The following is an 18,802-nucleotide window of genomic DNA, read 5'->3' on the forward strand; positions in this document are numbered from 1 at the left end:
GAAAGAGGCGGCTCTGCATGGAGCTGGAGCGGTGGCGGACTACAACGGTCAACCTGTGACGTTGAAGGCTTTGAAGGGAGGCAGCGCACCCTCAAAAAATGGCAACACGTGGCGAGGGCTTTTAGCATTGTTAAAGATTAGTAGAAGCCTCTGCCCGCCAAAGCCACAGTTATTCTCCTTTTGGCGAGCGGAGGTCTTTACACATCGCAAGTGGTGGTTCAAAAAAAGTGCCCGCCCAGGCCCTTGGGCGGAGGCGGCGTGAATCGCAAAAAAGTGCCCGCCCAGGCCCTTGGGCGGAGGCGGCGTGAAATGCACACCCAATGCCTTTTTTTTACACGTGGCACGACACCCCTGTAGAAGAGGCTGCAGTCTGTAGAAAATATTTTTGGTTTTTTGTCATGGAGTTAAAGTTTTCTGGTCTACTCGAGCAAAACGTGACGCAGCAAGCAGTTCAGAGAGGGGGAACGATATCTTCCCGAGCTCCAGCTCACACGGTCAAGCTTGTGACAGTAGAGGTAATGGTCTCCACTCGAGCACAACGCCGCCCTCCTGGAGATGGAATCACTCAGAATGGAGCCGTCTCTGGCGATAGCGCTGCCCCTGCTGCACAGAGCCGCAAGAAGAGGAAAGCTGAGCGGGAAGAAGTTCTCCCTTCCGCTGCAAAGAAGAGGAAAGCTGAGCAGGAAGACGTTCCCCCTTCTGCTGCAAAGAAGAGGAAAAGTACCCCTGTATCCAGCATGGCCGCAACACCAGTAGAAGTGAAGAGCAAGGCAGCAACAGGGAAGCAGGTGATGGCGAGCTTGTCGAAAGCGGAGGCGGTCTCAAAGGCGGTTCAGCACCTGAAGAAGTGCGATGCTAAGCTGAAGAAGGTGATCGAGGGGTCGCAGCTCCCCAATTTCCCGAGCTGCACCAGCCCTTTTCTGTCGTTGGCGCAAGGGATCGTGTACCAGCAGCTCGCCAGCAATGCCGCCGAAGCCATTTACAAGCGCCTTATTCAACTCTGCGGGGTTTGGCTTCTCTCTCTCTCTCTCTCTCTCTCCCCCCCCCCCCTTTCCCTTCCCTCTCTATCTGTGTATGTGTATTCTTTTCTGCACGTGTTGTTTTCCCACCCCAAAGGGTGGCCTCATGTATCTAGGGTTTCACAAAAATAACATACTACAGCTCTGCTGTAGCAGCCAAACAGACTCCTGTTGGAGGTACATACATGCATATTCATGCAGGCATACACATACACGTACGCCCAAGAGGCACAGTTATATGCATGCATATTCATATACACATAAGCCCAGGAGGCACAGGTATATAAATGCACATTCATGCAGGCATACATACACACATATGCCCAAGAGGCAGTAGGGGGTTGGAGGTTTTGTTCCCTTCACCATTAACAGGTTGCAAGCCGCAGGGGTTTGGATTTGGGTGGGTACTTTTGTAATGCTGGCTTGTCTTTCAGATAGAATGCTGCAGCGGGAGTCTTTGGATGGGCTTGGGGTTTGGAGATGAAGGTTACCGTGGTTATCATACACAGGAAGTTTTGAACATTTTCCCTTGTGGCTTGGTTTTTCCCCATACTTTTCAATATCATGAGCTTCTGCAGGGGAGGCACCACATACCTAGCTAGTGCCGTTGGTGGCAGGGGACTGCCCGGGGTGCGGGCAGGCAGTCCCCTGCCCCCAACGGCACTAGGTATGTGGTGCCTCCCCTGCAGAAGCTTATGATGTTGAATAGTATAGGGAAAAACCAAGGGAAAGAGGCCTTTTTCCCACGAGGAAGAATGTTCAAAACTTCTTGCGTATGATAACCACGGTTAGGTATGGGGTGCCTGCCTCCCCTGCAGAAGCGCAGGATGTTGTCATATCGTGCAACGTGGGAATGATAGTAGGAATTTGTCTAATACTTCTTGTGAGAGTCCAGCCACGTAAACCTATATTCAAGAGGGGATAGTCATCATCTCGGACAATAAAGTAGTGCTTCCGCCAGCATCTTAGTGATTTCAATCTGCACCGGAGCAGAGAAAACACATCAGCATTTTTAGCACTTCACATGTGTTAGCTAGTTCAAGAAATTCTGGGACAATGTTTTGGCTGCTTGAAAGTTTTTGACTGAAGGAAGGTTCCTAAATCACAAGAAGTTTTTGAAATTTTCCCTTGTTGGAAAAAGGGTCCTTTCCCCTTGTTTTTCCTGATAGCATCCAACATCATGAGCATCTGCAGAGAAGGCACTGCATACCTAGTTGGGTGCGGGCCGGCAATCCCCCATCCCCAACTGCACCCACGGTGCTTCCCTTGGCTTAGCTCATGGTGTTGTTGTGGCCCCACCTTCCTGTGGCTGATCATCCCCAGGTAACCTTGATGTGTCTCCCTTATGTGGATCCTCCCCGCCTCTGTGATGCAGCCCTAGCAGCAAAATGCTAATGCTGGAGTCTCTTTCTCGTATTGGAAACAATCTCCTCTATGGCTTCTTGTTCTACAGATGGCACCATACCCCCGCTACACATAGGGCCTATTGCATCTAGGATCAATGAGCTACTTGCTGTTAATTATAGACATGCAACGGAAGGAATTTTGAATCTCATAGTACTGTGAGAGTTTCCTTGCTAACACTTTCTTGACTGCACTAAGGAGATATTTGCATGATGGAGAACAGAGGTACAAACATAAGCTTTATTAACACTATTGAAGTGACCCCAATAGCTCAGGCTAACCACCAAAGATGACCAAGTACAGGTGTTTAGGAGAATCGCTCCAGCTACAATGCACGCGCGCGCGCGCACACACACACAGAGATGTGATGTTCCAGAATGTTCAGAAGATGTCCATTAAGAGAGCCTGAATGCCTCCCCCAAGGGTCCCTTGTACGGGTCTTCTGGGTAGGTTGGGCCAGGTCAGTCGGACTGGTCAGTTTCTTGACAGTTGTGGAGTTGACCCAGCCAAAATTTTGTTGCACTTCGGTAGCAATGACGCTGTGCCTTCTCCCTCCCCATGGCGACTGGCTTCACCCATTTGCAGACTTTACTTGCTTTAAACTCATTATTAAATCTGATTTGCATTTAATAACCATCCAATCTAGGCCTCGTTTGCGAACTGCAAAAACTAGGTGAGCTACTAATGTTGACATGGTGTATCTATCAGACTAGAGTTACCAGGTTTCGGTGAACTCTGCTTGATTCTACCACATGCTTTTACCTACGTGATGACCTCATCGGAAGTTTACACACAGCAATTTCTGGATGCAGTCAGTACTATTAATGGATTGATTCTGGTAAAACAAAGTGCATAGAACTTCCCTAGGGCTGGAATGTCCGTGTTGCACATACGCACAACAATGTGCACTGTTAGATTGGCTATTCAGAGGGGCTGGTTTAAATGGATCTCACTGTCCAGATAAGTGGCAAGGTTGGACATTGCATCGAAATGTGTTTCCTAAAGAGGCTCACAGAGAAGCTGGGAGGGCTCCCCATTTGTTCTTCCTTCTCCACTGTACTTGAAGTTAAATTAGCCATTCAAACCTATTTTGCATAATGCATGAGTGGGTGTTATTAAGCAGTGGTGCATGGGGCATGAAAGGTTGCCATTGTTGTATTTTAGTGATCTTCAGTATACATATTCCTTTACCTACCCTGTCATTACAGTTAAAAGATGTCTCCATGATAGCAGAAGACTCAATTTTCTGATAAGTGCTGGTCTTGCATGACAGGGTGAAACTTCGTTATCACCAACTGTCATCTTAAAATTGCCTGAATCGGAGCTACGAAGCATTGGACTGTCTGGTCGCAAGGTTGAGTACCTTAAGGATTTATCAAGAAAATTCATCGAGGGAGGCCTCTCTGATACCACCATCATGCTTATGGAGGACGACGAACTTGTGTCAACATTGATTGCAGTGAAGGGTATCGGAATGTGGTCTATTCATATGTTCATGATCTTTGCGTTGCACAGGCCAGATGTTTTACCTGTGACTGATCTAGGCATTCGTAAAGGGTTCATGCAACTGTATGGCCTCAAGGCATTACCCTCTCCTGTAGAGATGGAAAAGATCGCAGAACCTTGGCGTCCCTACAGGACTGTAGGAACATGGTACATGTGGCGTCTACTTGAAACGAAGGCACCCAAGGTAACTGAAAAAAAAAAACGGTAAGGGAGTGCGGCAGCTCTGCTTTTATGGATGTTTTTTTGGGAATACATATGAACTTACAGTCGAGGACTGCCCTTTCCTTTACCATGCTCAAGGCATTTATTGTTTTAGCTCATGGATCATTGCCCCATCTTTTTGGCTATGCTAGCAAGCCCATCTTTTCGGCTATATGTTAGCAAGGATCACTGCCCGGCCATCTGGAGTGCCAATGGTCGCGCTTCGGCAACCACGGTTTTCTAGGATTGGCTTTACTTGTACTGTACCATGCCCAATGATGTATCCTATCTGGAAGCTATTTTGCAAGCTTTTGATTGAATTGAAAATGCACCAACAGTAGTACCTTTTCAATTGGCGGCCTGCCCCTAGGCGTTTGAGATGTAGTGCTCTAGTGTGAAGACAAGAAGTTTTTGATATTCTCCCGTGGCAAAAAGGGTACCTTTCCCTGATAGTGTCCAATATCACGAGCTTCTGCAGAGAAGGGACCGTATACAAAGAGGTTTTTTCCCTGGCACCAGTTAGTGTTCAACATCATGAGTTTGTGCAGAGAAGGGATTGCAAACCTAGCTAGGTGCCTAGGTGTTTGAAATGTAGTGCTGTAGTGTAAGCACAAGAAGTTTTTAACATTCTCAAAAGAGGTCCTTTCCCTTTGTTTTTCCCTCATAGTGTTCAACATCATGAGCTTTTGCAGAGAAGGGATCGCATACCTAGTTAGGTGCGGTTGGGAGCAGGGGACTTAGGGCCTTGGGAGGCTGGCTAGTGATGTTAGAAGTCATCTCCTGTCTTAATCAGACACCAAGGCCTTTGTTGTGGGTGTGCTCGCCTTGTATAGGTGTTTTATCATTTTTCCTCACTCCCCATATTTTTTCCCCATTTTTCCCCATTTCTCCATGGTGTGGATGGATGCCACATGTTGGCAGGAGCCCATGGTGCTGGCCGACTGCACCTCATGTGCTCTTGGTGGCTGGCCGACTGCCTATGCTGCAGTCGTGGAGGTGCTAGTGGCTGGCCGACCTGTTGTACACAGTCGTGGAGATATTCTATGCTGGCCGACCTGCTTTCATCAGTCGTGGAGACATTTGCTGCTGGCCGACTGCTTTATGCAGTCGTGGAGAGCCCTTATGTGCTGGCCAACTGCATCCGTGGGGCATATAAATAGGCCCCATGCTCCTCACCACTTTATCATTCAGTTTTGTACGGGATCTTGTGTATAGAGAAGAGTTTACACCATAGTTATCACGGAACGTCGTTCCGCCTTCCTGGAACGCCGGAACGGGCGAAGGCACGTTCCCGGAATGTCCCAAAACGTTTCGATTTTTTTTTATTATTTTTATTATTTTTTTTAAAGTTTTGCTTGCAGAAATGTATGTTCATGTCTTGGGGGAGCAAATATTATGAAGCATATTTGGCTATCCGTATACAAAAAGTTACATTTTTTTGTGTTATATGCTGACATGTCATATGATGTGGCGTTCCGCAACGTTCCTGATCTGCTCCCGTTTCCCGTTCCCGCTCCCGTTCTAGCATTCGACGTTCTCGGAACGTTCCCATTCCGCAGTAACTATGGTTTGCACGCCTATCTCTCAGTGTCTCTTGTGCTGTCTATTTTCTGCATTCTACTTGCTCTTGTGGACCCAAGTTTGGTTATCATTTCCACTGCATATTTTGACATGGTATCAGAGCCCTAGGCTCTTGATAGATCTTGGGAGTTTTCTGAGCAAGAGGGGGATAGCTAGGTTACTGATTGGTGGACTGTTTTGGATTGTTCGGGAAGAGAAGTTGCAAGAGGAAGGCGGGCTAAGGTACTGGATAGCCACTTGCAGGTTTAAGGTTTTTTTCCCCCACCCACCGACCCTTTTTCAGTTACATCCCCGTGATGGCAGATTTGTTAGAGATGGTTGAGAAGCACGTGAAGATCCCGACTCTCCCCACGTTCCCAGTGGACCGTCAGTTGGACGGGAACAATTACAGCATCTGGAAGGTTATGATGGAGTCTGTGCTGGAGTCATATGACCTTGCTGATTTCAGCGTCATCGGGGTTTCACGGCCGGAAACAGAGGAAGGGGAGTTATTGTCGATGAAGAAGGATCGAGAGGCACAGGCACACATGTGGGATCGTGTCAACGCCAGGGTCTGGTCATTTATTTTCCTCAACTGCACACCACAAGTAATCAATCACATAAAGCACATGACGCTGGCTAGAGGCATATGGCAGCACTTGGCTTCCCTTTATAACAGGGTATCACCCATGAAAAGGATCTCCTTGGAAGTGCAGATGCGGGTTATGAACCCTGCAAAGTCCTCGACGATGCGGGAACACATTAACAAGCTGCAGGCCCTTCAGAGGAAGTCCTCCAGGTTGGGAAGGAGATATCATCTGAAGACATGGCCATCACTTTGCTGTCCCACTTGCCTGCTCAGTATTTTGCTTTCTACTCCTCGTTGATTACGAGTGGCAGGCTCAGCACCATTACCTGGGAGGAGCTTGTGCCAATGGTCTTGGACCAGGAGGAATGTTTCACGAACCCTCCTCACAGCGGCGGTTCGGAGGCCTTAACTGGCCAACGGTCGAAAGGCCGGAATAACAACAAGGGTAAAGGGAAGGCTTCACTAGAGAAGTCTTCTGAGAAGAAGCCTGACTCAGAACGAGAGAAGCTAAAGGCCGAAAGATCTTGCAATGATTGTGGCGAGAAAGGCCATTATTGGAGGAAGTGTCCTAAGCGGACTGGGAAGAGTGCTGATTCCTCAGCCTCAGCTGCAAAGACTCCTGCATTTGTGCACTTAGAGATGACGGACTCCGACGCTTCATCGCCTTCAAGTGAGGAGGCAGTTGGCTTCACCGCGAAGGATACCCGGGAAATGGATTCTTGACAGTGGTGCTTCCAAGCATATGACTCCATCCCGTGACTTCTTTTTGGATCTGAAACGGCAGTCAGGTTGCATCTTTATTGGCGACAACTCCACTATTCCGATACATAGTGAGGGCCGGATGGAGATTATTCCCGACGGCAAGGGGGGCAAGCATGCTTCCCGTGTTCTTTATATCCTTGCTCTGGGTTTTCATCTTCTGTAAGTGCATGAAGTATGCAAGACTGGCTTTCGGGTGGAATTTGAGGAGCATTCAGTTGCTCTACGGGACCGTGAGACTAGCTAGGTTGTTTGGGAGGGCGGTGTGGAGAATGGTATTGTAACACGTGGAAGCTCTGAGAGTCTTCTTTCAGCCCTAAACACTCTTGGAAACCATTTGATGCAAAACGCAGATATAGAGAGAGAGAGTAGAGAGAGAGATGTGTTGGAAATTCAGTATATTCTATGGTACAAAAAGGTACCTAAATCTGCAGCCATGGGCTGCCTTACATAAAAAGGTGGTAACTCACCAAAACAGTCCCCTATGGGACCCCTAATGACTCACACCCCTAGAGGGAGTGAATGATTAAAACAATGAGCACTTGGGCCTATTTATAGGTTCTTGGACAATGTAGGAGCTGGCCGACTGCTGGTCGGCTAGTTCTGGATGCATTTAATGCTCCTTTTAGCGCAGCCGACTGAATCTACTCCTTGTTCATGATGCGCATGCTGCTGCCCGACTGGACTCAAATCCACACATCCTGTAGCTCTTGCAGCCGACACACTTCTGGCACTGCGCCCTCCTTTCTGGCAGCCGACAGCTTCTTCCATACCCTGCTCCAAGTCCTGCTCCAGTTTACACTGCTAAGAGTGCTCTGTGCTCTGTGCTCTATCATCTTGGTTTTTTCTACCTGTTCATGCTCTTTATCTGGCTGCCTCTTCTGGATCTAGCCCTGAGAATGTCCATGGCATTTATGATGCACATGACATCCCCCTTTGCTAAACTTGATGACAGGATTCCAACTTGCTCTTGGATGACTGCCATCATCCCAATCCTGTCCCGAAGTCCCTCTGTCATCATCCATCCCTGGCAACCTTTTTTCTATGAAAACCCGACCTGTTCTCCAAACCACTCTGTCTGATGAAGATCTATGCATCTGGTTTCCCTCTAGTCCACAATCCATTCCTGCCTTGACTCTGAACACCGTCTTGGTCTTCATTCCTGAGAAATGAGTCTGGCACTCTCACATCACCCTTGGAGGATCAACCTCCTTTGGGACCGTTGCTTGAGAACCTATCTGGCTCACAGGACTACCATCCCCTTTGGCACTGTGGAACACCACCAACCAACCTCCTGGGAGTTCTTCCCGCTTCTGTGTTCCTCGTCGTGGGCTTTGAATCCATGTACTTTCCTGTACCTAGGACTTGTACACCGTCATATGGGAGTGAATCAGTGTTTAGCCTGGCTGAGCCTGATGCTCTGATACCAATGTAACACGCGGAAGCTCTGAGAGTCTTCTTTCAGCCCTAAACACTCTTGGAAACCATCTGATGCAAAACGCAGATATAGAGAGAGAGTAGAGAGAGAGAGAGATGTGTTGGAAATTCAGTATATTCTATCACTATGGTACAAAAAGGTACTTAAATCTGCAACCATGGGCTGCCTTACATAAAAAGGTGGTAACTCACCAAAACAGTCCCCTATGGGACCCCTAATGACTCACACCCCTAGAGGGAGTGAATGATTAAAACAATGAGCACTTGGGCCTATTTATAGGTTCTTGGACAATGTAGGAGCTGGCCGACTGTTGGTTGGCCAGTTCTGGATGCATTTAATGCTCCTTTTAGCGCAGCCGACTGAATCTACTCCTTGTTCATGATGCGCATGCTGCTGCCCGACTGGACTCAAATCCACACATCCTGTAGCTCTTGCGGCCGACACACTTCTGGCACTGCTCCAGTTTACATTGCTAAGAGTGCTCTGTGCTCTATCATCCTGGTTTTTTCTACCTGTTCATGCTTTTTGTCTGGCTACCTCTTCTGGATCTAGCCCTGAGAATGTCCATGGCATCTATGATGCACATGACAGGTTATCTACAAGCTCTCTGCACTCTCCTTGACAGGTTCTCAGGTCGGAGATTTGTGGCACTTTCGTTTTGGCCACTTAAATGTGGATGCACTTCGGCGAGCTTTCCGAGACTAGATGGTGGTTGGCTTGCCAGATGTTGGCAATAGGCAAGCGGGTTGCAGTTCTTGCATACGTGGTAAGCAGCACAGGGAATCCTTTTCGAAGCAGGCTTCCAGGCGGGCTTCGAAACCATTGGAGTTGATTCACAGTGACTTGTGTGGACCTCAGCAGACACCATCTTTGGGAGGATCTCTCTACTTTATGCTGCTTGTTGATGATTGTACCAGATTCACGTGGGTCTACTTTCTTTCCCAGAAGGACCAAGCTTTTGCACGGTTCAAGGATTGGCACGTGATGGTGGAGAAAGAGTTTGGATTTCAGGTAAAGACTCTCAGGGCTGACAAAGGAGGTAAATTCTCATCGACTGTATTTCTCAGATTTTGTGCAGATCATGGCATCAAAAGGGAACTGGCCAATACAGGATCGCCTTCGGAGAATGGAGTTGTAGAACGCAAGAATAGGACTGTGGTGGAGATGGCGAGTGTTGGGGTAAAGGCGTTATGCCCACCCTTATAGTGTGTACAAGCCCATAAGTTATAGTACATAGTACACTTAGTACTTTTAATGTACTAAGTGCACTATGTGTACTAGTGCAATATACATGTGTGATAGGGGAGTCACACACTCATGCTTTTCATGAGTTGACTTATCCCCACAACTCTCTCTCTCTCTCTCTCTCCCTTGCTTCTCTGTGTATGTCTCCCATGAATGAACTCTAAACCCTAATTACAGGTTTCTCCCCATCAACTGGTATCAGAGCAAGGTCGCCTTCTGAATCTTTCTTGGAGCTGGTCGCCTGCTGAATCTCTGACAGAACTGCCTGTATTTTTCTTGATCTCTGCCCAGCCAGTAAGCGTGGGCTGGCTCAACTGCTGCCCCTTCCACTCAGGCGCAGCCAATCAAGCGAAGAAGCAGCAACATCTGAGCGAACAGCAGCCAAGGCAGACAGGCATCAATAGCAGCGCTAATCGTGTAGCGCTGCTAGGCGGAGACGGCGAAGGCAGCAACCAGGCGTGTTAAGCGCGTGAGTGAGCGTAGGCGAAGGAGCTTGTAGTAGCGACCAGATATACGCAGGCGAAGCAACATCACTACCCAATTTGCGTGTAGCGCGTAAGTGCGCTAGGCGAGCGAAGCGCTACCAGGCGGGCGTTGCATCACAACGCAGGCGACAAGCGGATTTGATCAGCTGGTCCACAAAACGGGCAAAGGCAGCATAGCGAGGATGTCAGCTCTACACAGCGCCAGGCGTTGAGCGAAGGCTGCTGGGCATATGTCGTCGGCTGCTGTGCGCATGCTGACACTTTGTACATGCTCTGCCGCTACTGATGCTCGACGTCGAACTGCTGCTGCTGGTCGTCAACGCCTCCCGTATACTTGCTGCGCAGCCAATCTTCTAGCAGGCGACTTGGCGACTCTCCTCCAAGCAGCAACTGGGTTGAGAGAGCAGCAGCAACTGCATAAGCATCAGCATCAGCAAAACCCCCTCCTGCAACAGAAATCAACCTGCAAATCAGAGAAATTCTGAAATTTCAGAGGTATTCTGCTTCAAATTTTTTTTTGGGATTTGCAATTGAGCAAATACAGTAATCAATTGAGCAGGTACAGGTGCCCAATTGCTCAATTTTGAGCAAAATTGGCAAAATTGGGTGACATTGGTCACAATCAGGATCAATTTGCAGGAAATTGGTCAAATCAGGATCAATTTGCAGGAAATTGGATGTCGAAATTTGGGGCTTTTGATGTAATTGTGCAATTAAGCACTCATACATGCTGTATGATGTGAAAAATCGCACATTTGGGCAAAATCGCAGCAAATTGCAGCAAATTGCAGTGCAAATCAAGGGGCTTTTGTGCCGATTGAGTTGATTTGCATGCAGGCAATCGCATTTGATGCTGTGGATAATGTGCTGATGCCTTACAAGCACTCAATGTGCCTGTAAATCAAGGGGCTTTCATGTATTTGATGTATATGTGGCCAGGGGGAAGCATCGCAAACACTCTGGATGCCTTTATGTGCGTCAATGTACCATGCATGATCAGAAATTGATCTCAAATCAAGGGGCTTTTCAAGTTTGTATGCTTGTTGAGCTTGGCAAAGCAGCAGGCGAGACTTTTATGCCTTGAATCCTCAAAAATCAGCTTGCAGTCAAGGGGCTTTTGCCCAATTTCTGTTCGGGACTGTTTTATGCAGTGTACAGGACTGTAAAAGTCTGATTTTCACTCATTTGGACAGCCAGGAGAGCATTTATTGCTATTGTACCTGCTGGTACAGATTTGGCACAGCTTTGTGCATGTTTTGACATGGCTGTACACTGTTTTGAGTGATCAAAAGGTTCAAATTCAGCTGCTGAAATTGCCGGTACAGGTTTGGTACATCATTGGTGAGCGCTTAGTACTGCTGTACAGTACTTTGGAAGGGCAAAAGAGCACATTTAAGGTGCTGTCCAAAATCTGCAGCAACCAGATTTTGGTGTTTTCATCAAAAAAAGTGGGAGAAAAGTTGCATTCTTGCTTCCGCAGTGGGAGATAAAGCTTGGGAGAACATTTGTGAGCACTTTGTGTGCTTTGGGTGCAGTGTTTGCACATCTTTTGGTGCAGTGTTTGCACATTTGCAGGGAGTCAGGCATTACAGGTTGCATTTTGCTATGGCAACCACAGGTGAGAGCTCTTCATTGCTTCACATCAAGAAGCTTGAAGGCTCGCATAACTATGATATTTGGCAAACCCAGTGCTACAATGTGTTGCTCCAGAAAAAGCAGCACAAGCCTATCAAAGAAAGGGGTGTGATGCCCGCTTCTCTTACAGCTGAAGAGTGGGAAGATATGGATGAGCTGGCAAGATCTACTATCATGTTGTCTGTGTCAGACTCATTACTTTTCAGCATTCGTGAAGAGAAGACAGCTTGGGGAATGTGGCAGAGATTGCAGGACTTGTATGCCCAACAAAGTGCCTCAAGCAAAGTGTATTGGTTGAAGAAACTCATAGGCCTTCAGATGAAGGAAGGGGCTTCTATGACAGCCCATCTCAATGAGTTTAATGGTATTGTCAGCCAGGTTATAAATCAAAAGTTGGCAATGGACGATGAGTTCAAAGCCACTTTTTTGTTATGCACTTTGCCAGAGAGTTGGGACACATTCAGGACAGCCACTAGCAATTCGCATGCTATGCTGTCATATGCAGATGTTGAGGGTGCTCTTCTTCAAGAAGAGATGAACAGGAAAAACAACTCTGTTGGCAAGTCAAATGCAATGAATGCACGTGGGAGATCCCAGCAAAGGGGGAAAAGCCAAGAAAGGGGAAGGAGCAAGTCTCGCTCCAAAAAGGATTTGGAATGCCATTATTGTGGCAAGAAGGGACACATTAAAAAGCAATGCTACAAATGGAAAAATGATCAGAAAGAAAAGGGAAAAGGCAAAGACAAAGAGAAAGATGAAGCCAAAGATGCAAAGCCAAAGGGCAAAAGTGGAGTCAAGATCGAAGAAATCAATGTGTCACATGCAGGTGGCAGTGAGGATGAGGTCCTCTTTACGTCTTCACTTGATGCCCATTCACTTCTTACAGGTGGTCATGGTATGCACTCATGGATCATTGATTCAGGTGCCTCCTTTCATGTCACAGGTTGCAGAGACTTGTTTGTCAGGTACACTGCTGGCAATGAAGGAGTTGTTTATTTGGGTGATAACCATGCATGCAAAATTCTTGGCAGAGGTGATGTAAGGCTTGTATTTTCAGATGGCTCACAGCTTATGCTCCATGATGTCAGGCATGTGCCTGAGATCAAGAAGAATTTGCTTTCTACTGGACAGCTTGATGATGCTGATTATGTTACCACATTTGGTAGTGGAAAGTGGAAGATTAGTAAGGGCTCACTGGTTGTTGCCAGAGGCTCTAAGGTGGACACTCTTTACTTCATGCATGCAGGTGTTTGTCACCATGCTAATGTAAATGCAACCGAGCTGCCGGAAATTTCTATGTGGCATAGCCGGTTGGGACACATGAGTGTCAAGGGAATGGAGCAATTGTCTCGTTTGGGTTACTTGCCTTCTCTAAAGTTTTCAAGTTTTCAGTTTTGTGAGCATTGTATATATGGTAGGCAACTACAGTGCCCCCACAAGAAAGCTCTTGGACAGAAAGATGCTCAGTTAGAGCTTGTGCATACAGATGTATGTGAGATGCCTCAGCTTTCTTTGGGAGGGGCAAAATATTTTGTGTCTTTCATTGATGATGCCACACGCAAGGTGTGGGTCTATCCTCTTCGTTTGAAGAGTGATACATTTTCAGTGTTTTAGAAGTTTGTTGCTCATGTTGAGAATCAAACTGGCAAAACACTGAAGGCTTTGCGTTCCGACAATGGTGGAGAGTATACGTCCAAACAATTTCAGGACTTTTGTGATGCTAAAGGCATCAAGAGGGAGCTCTCTACTCCTTATGATCCTCCACAAAACGGGACAGCAGAGAGGATGAACAGGACCATTCAGGAGAAGGTCCGTTCTATGTTGTCACATGCTGCATTACCTCATGGTTTTTGGGCTGAAGCTGTTATGACAGCCGTTCACCTTATAAATAGGTCACCTAACACGAGGCTTGGTGGGAAAGTGCCAGAAGAAGTATGGACTGGAAAGCCTCCGTCATACAAGCACTTGAGAGTGTTTGGTTGCGTTGCGTACGTGCACATACGCAGGGAAATGCGCACCAAACTTGATCCTAAGTCTCACAAATGCATATTCCTAGGATATGGTGACAGAGGTGAAATGGGGTATAGACTTTGGGATCCCATAAATAGAAAGATCATACGCAGCAATGATGTCATTTTTGATGAAACATGCATGTATAAGGAGCCTGCAAGGCAACAGGAGCGTGGCAGAGTCATCTTTGATGATGATGGACATCATGGACAACAACAAAGGGCTGTAAATCAGCCATTACAGCAGGAAAACCAGCTCTTAAATGGTGCTGAAAATGGTCCAAATGGACAGCCAGATATGGCAGAAGATATCCCTATGGATATACCACAGTTGGAGGAGATACCGGGCATGATTTTTCAGCCTTATGGCATGGAACAGGAGCCACCAATGGGTGATATGCAGGCTGGACAGCAACCTGCAAATGATGGTCATTGGGTACGGAGGTCCACTAGACCCTCCAGAGCCCCTGACAGGTTTGTTCCAGGGGTTGACTACTTGATGCTAACTGACTGTGGGGAGCCCTCATGTTACAAAGAGGCTTTACAGAGGGCAGACAAGGCTCTATGGGAGCGTGCCATGAAGTCAGAGATGGATTCTCTGCATAAAAATGGAACTTGGAAGTTGGTGCCTTTGCCTGCAGGCAAGAAGGTTTTGCCATGCAAGTGGGTATACAGGCTCAAAGTTGCATCAGATGCAAAGCCAAGATACAAAGCCAGATTAGTGGCTAAGGGCTTCAAGCAGGAATATGGTGTGGACTTTGATGAGATCTTCTCTCCAGTGGTCAAAATGACCACACTTAGAGCTGTGTTGGCTTTGGTTGCGCATGATGATCTGGACTTGATTCAGATGGATGTGAAGACTGCTTTTCTTCACGGTGATCTCCATGAGGAGATATATATGCAGCAGCCAGAGGGTTATGCAGTGAGTGGAAAGGAGAAGCTTGTATGCAAGCTGAAAAAGAGTCTTTATGGGCTAAAACAGGCACCACGAGAATGGTATCATAAATTTGATACATTCATGAAATCACAGAAATTCAGGAGAAGTGACATAGATCACTGCTTGTACACCAAGAAAGCTTTGGATGGCAGTCTATTGATTCTCATTTTGTATGTTGATGATATGTTGATTGCCGGGAAATCTCGTAAAGAGATGGATGCTTTGAAGAAGAGGCTGCATGAAACCTTTGATATGAAGGATTTGGGTGATGCTAATCACATCTTGGGTATGCGGATACTTCGGGACAGAAATCAGCATGTGTTGTATTTGTCTCAGAAGGAATACATTGGCAAAGTCTTGCAGAGGTTCAATATGGACGGGGGGAAGAAAGCTAGTACTCCTTTGCCTCCATATGTGAAACTCAGTGCTAAGGACAGCCCACAGTCGGATAGTGACAGGGCTGATATGGCCAAGATTCCGTATGCTTCAGCTTGTGGCAGTCTCATGTATGCCATGGTTGCTACTAGGCCGGACATTGCATTTGCAGTGGGAGTGGTTTCTAGATACATGGCCAACCCTGGCAAGAAGCATTGGGAAGCAGTGAAAGGTGTCATGAGATACCTGAAGGGCACACAGGATTTGTGCATTTGCTTTGGCAAACAGGATGCATTAGTGCATGGTTACACGGATTCGGATTATGCCGGTCATCCAGATAACCGGAAGTCTACTACCGGTTATGTATTTACATTCACAGGAGGTGCTGTGTCATGGATATCCAGGATGCAGAAGTGCACTGCCTTATCTACTACAGAGGCCGAGTATATTGCAGCCACAGAGGCTTGCAAGGAGGCATTATGGCTATCTCGGTTAGTGGTTGATTTGGGTTATACAGGGGATATTCCATTGTTGCATTGTGACAGTCAGAGTGCCATTCAGTTGGCAAAGAACCCTGTTTTTCATGCAAAGACGAAGCATGTGGATGTGAAGTATCACTTCATCAGAGAGGTGATAGAGAACAAGCAAATTCAGCTTGTTAAGATTCACACGGATGACAACCCGGCTGATCTGTTGACGAAGAGTTTGCCTCCGGAGCGGTTTGCTCATTGCAGACACTTGATGGGCATTGGATGAGGCCATTTTCAGCCTTGATATGGCCTTGTATATTATCATGTACATGCTGATTTTTTCTTTTCCTTTACTTAAGGGCACTTTGCCTTTAAGTGGGAGGTTGTTGGGGTAAAGGCGTTATGCCCACCCTTATAGTGTGTACAAGCCCATAAGTTATAGTACATAGTACACTTAGTACTTTTAATGTACTAAGTGCACTATGTGTACTAGTGCAATATACATGTGTGATAGGGGAGTCACACACTCATGCTTTCATGAGTTGACTTATCCCCACAACTCTCTCTCTCTCTCTCTCCCTTGCTTCTCTGTGTATGTCTCCCATGAATGAACTCTAAACCCTAATTACAGGTTTCTCCCCATCAGCGAGGACCATGTTGGAGCATCGTGATCTTCCTCGTCCACTTTGGGGAGAGGTTGTGGCAACGGCTGTCCATACCCTCAACCGATCTCCCACGACTTCAGTACCCCATATGACTCCATTTGAGGCATACTTTGGCAGGAAACCTGATGTCTCGCACTTCCGTGTTTTTGGGAGTGATGCATATGTACATATTCCGAAGAAGCAGAGGGGGGAGCTTGACTCCAAGTCCCGCAAGCTTGTATTTGTGGGGTATAATTCTCTTTCCAAGGGATACAGATTGTATGATCCATACAGGAACGAGATTGTTGTCAGTCGGGATGTGGTCTTTGACGAGCATGTTCCAGTATCCACTGTTGAGGAGCCGCCACTTCTTGGAGATCCAGAGGAGTCTGATGATGATTCCCAGACCATTATTCCAGTTGATCAACCTCAGTCAGTACAGGAGGTTGAGCCCGCAGTTGGAGTAGAGCCCCCGCGACCACAGGAGGCTCCACGATCTGTTGGAGTACCTAGGTGGTTGTTAGACACCCTTCGGGAGTCAGGTGTCACGGAGCTACCCTCCGAGTGGACCACAGAGGATGGCCCTCGAAGATCACACAGAGTCCAAGATAAAAGCAACACAGCGGAGCTTCTTCAGGTAAACTATGCTCTGATGTCTCGTATTATGCGGGACAAGGAGCCCACTTCCGTCAAGGAAGCCCTCTCACAGGATACTTGGAGGAAAGCCATGCAGGTGGAACTTGATGCCATCGAGAAGAACACATGGGAGTTGGTACCGAGGCCGTCGAAACGGTCAGTCATTGGTGTCAAATGGGTCTTTAAGACCAAATATGCGTGTGATGGGTCGGTGGACAAACACAAAGCCAGACTTGTGGCTAAAGGTTATGCTCAGCGCAGCCAGGCATCGCCTACGAGGATACCTTTGCACCGACAGCACAGATGTCCACGATTCGGACCGTTCTTGCCCTTGCTTCTTCTCAGAGGTGACCCGTGTATCAAATGGATGTAAAATCTGCGTTCCTTAATGGTGAACTGCAGGAGGAGGTGTATGTTGAGCAGCCTCCAGGCTTTATTGTTCCAGGATCAGAAGGGATGGTTTACAGATTACGTAAGGCCTTGTATGGTCTTAAGCAGGCTCCCAGGGCTTGGAATCAGAAGATTGATTCCTTCTTTGTTCGGACTGGATTTCAAGAGATCGGTTGCAGATCCTAACCTGTATCTCTTTCGGGAACGCGGCATGGTCATGATTATCATCCTTTATGTGGATGATCTCGTTCTCACCGGCGGTCATGTGGAGCACATTGGCGTGACGAAGGCTGCCTTGTCAAAAGAGTTTGAGATGACCGACTTAGGCTTACTCCACTTCTTTTTGGGATTGGAGATCTGGCAGACCCAGAGGAGGTTTTTTGTCTCTCAGCAGCGGTATGTTCATGAGTTGCTTGAGGCCTTTGGGATGGAGAACTGCAAGCCTATTACTTTGCCGATGGACCCGAACACAAAGTTAACCGTTACTAATCTTTGTGAGCCAGTTGATGCCTCGCAGTACCGGAAGTTGGTTGGTTCATTGAACACCAGATTGGACTTGAGCTTCTCCGTGGGGCTGTTGAGCTCTTTTATGCAGACGCCATTGAAGTCTCATTGGGACGCAGGATTGCGGATCTTGCGGTATTTGCAGAGTACGAAGGATCTAGGACTCTTTTACACAGGAGGGGATGGAATCAGACTCCAAGGATGGAGTGACTCAGATTGGGGAGGAGATCCAGACACGAGGAGATCTACTTCAGGATACAGTTTTACCCTCGGCTCAAGAGCAGTTTCTTGGAGCAGCAAGAGGCAGTCAACTATTGCCCTCTCTTCGACAGAGGCAGAGTACCGGGCTGCTTGTGGTGCTACTTGCGAGGTTGTGTGATTGCGGAGGGTGCTAGGCGAGATTGGGTTTCCACAGAAGGAGCCCACAGTCATCCAGTGCGATAACCAGAGTTGTATAGCTATTACTCGGAACCCGGTCTTCCATGCCCGGACCAAGCACATAGAGATACAGTATCACTTTGTACGTGAGAAGATCTTGGCTGGTGACATCTTGCTACTTTATTGTTCGACGGAGGACAATGTGGCGGACCTCTTCACGAAGTCTCTACCTCAGGCTACGCTCAGGCGGCACTCCAGCTCCCTTGGGTTGATTGCATAGCCAGGAGCTGAGAGGGGGTGTTAGAAGTCATCTCGTGTCTTAATCAGACACCAGGGCCTCTGTCGTGGGTGTGCCCGCCCTGTATAGGTGTTTTATCATTTTTCCTCACTCCCCGTATTTTTTCCCCATTTTTTCCCATTTTTCCATGGTGTGGATGGATGCCACATGTTGGGAGGAGCCCATGGTGCTGGCCGACTGCACCTCATGTGCTCTTGGTGGCTGGCCGACTGCCTATGCTGCAGTAGTGGAGGTGCTGGTGGCTGGCCGACCTGTTTTACACAGTCGTGGAGATATTCTATTCTGGCCGACCTGCTTTCATCAGTCGTGGAGACATTTGC

The 18,802-nt window shown here is 47.5% G+C and overlaps 1 protein-coding gene across 1 annotated transcript; it reads left to right on the forward strand.

The window, feature by feature from the left end:
• Window positions 1-398: 398 nt before the first annotated feature.
• Window positions 399-4,446, forward strand: LOC147637860 (DNA glycosylase superfamily protein). Its single transcript, XM_086799062.1, has 2 exons — window positions 399-1,007; window positions 3,697-4,446. The coding sequence occupies exons 1-2, from the start codon at window positions 399-401 to the stop codon at window positions 4,135-4,137; spliced, it is 1,050 nt and encodes a 349-aa protein (XP_086655188.1). The 3' UTR covers window positions 4,138-4,446.
• Window positions 4,447-18,802: the final 14,356 nt, after the last annotated feature.

This window comes from Cibotium barometz, chromosome 6 (assembly GCF_041138505.1).
Source record: "Cibotium barometz isolate CiBa-2024 chromosome 6, ASM4113850v1, whole genome shotgun sequence".
NCBI classification, from domain to species: domain Eukaryota; kingdom Viridiplantae; phylum Streptophyta; class Polypodiopsida; order Cyatheales; family Cibotiaceae; genus Cibotium; species Cibotium barometz.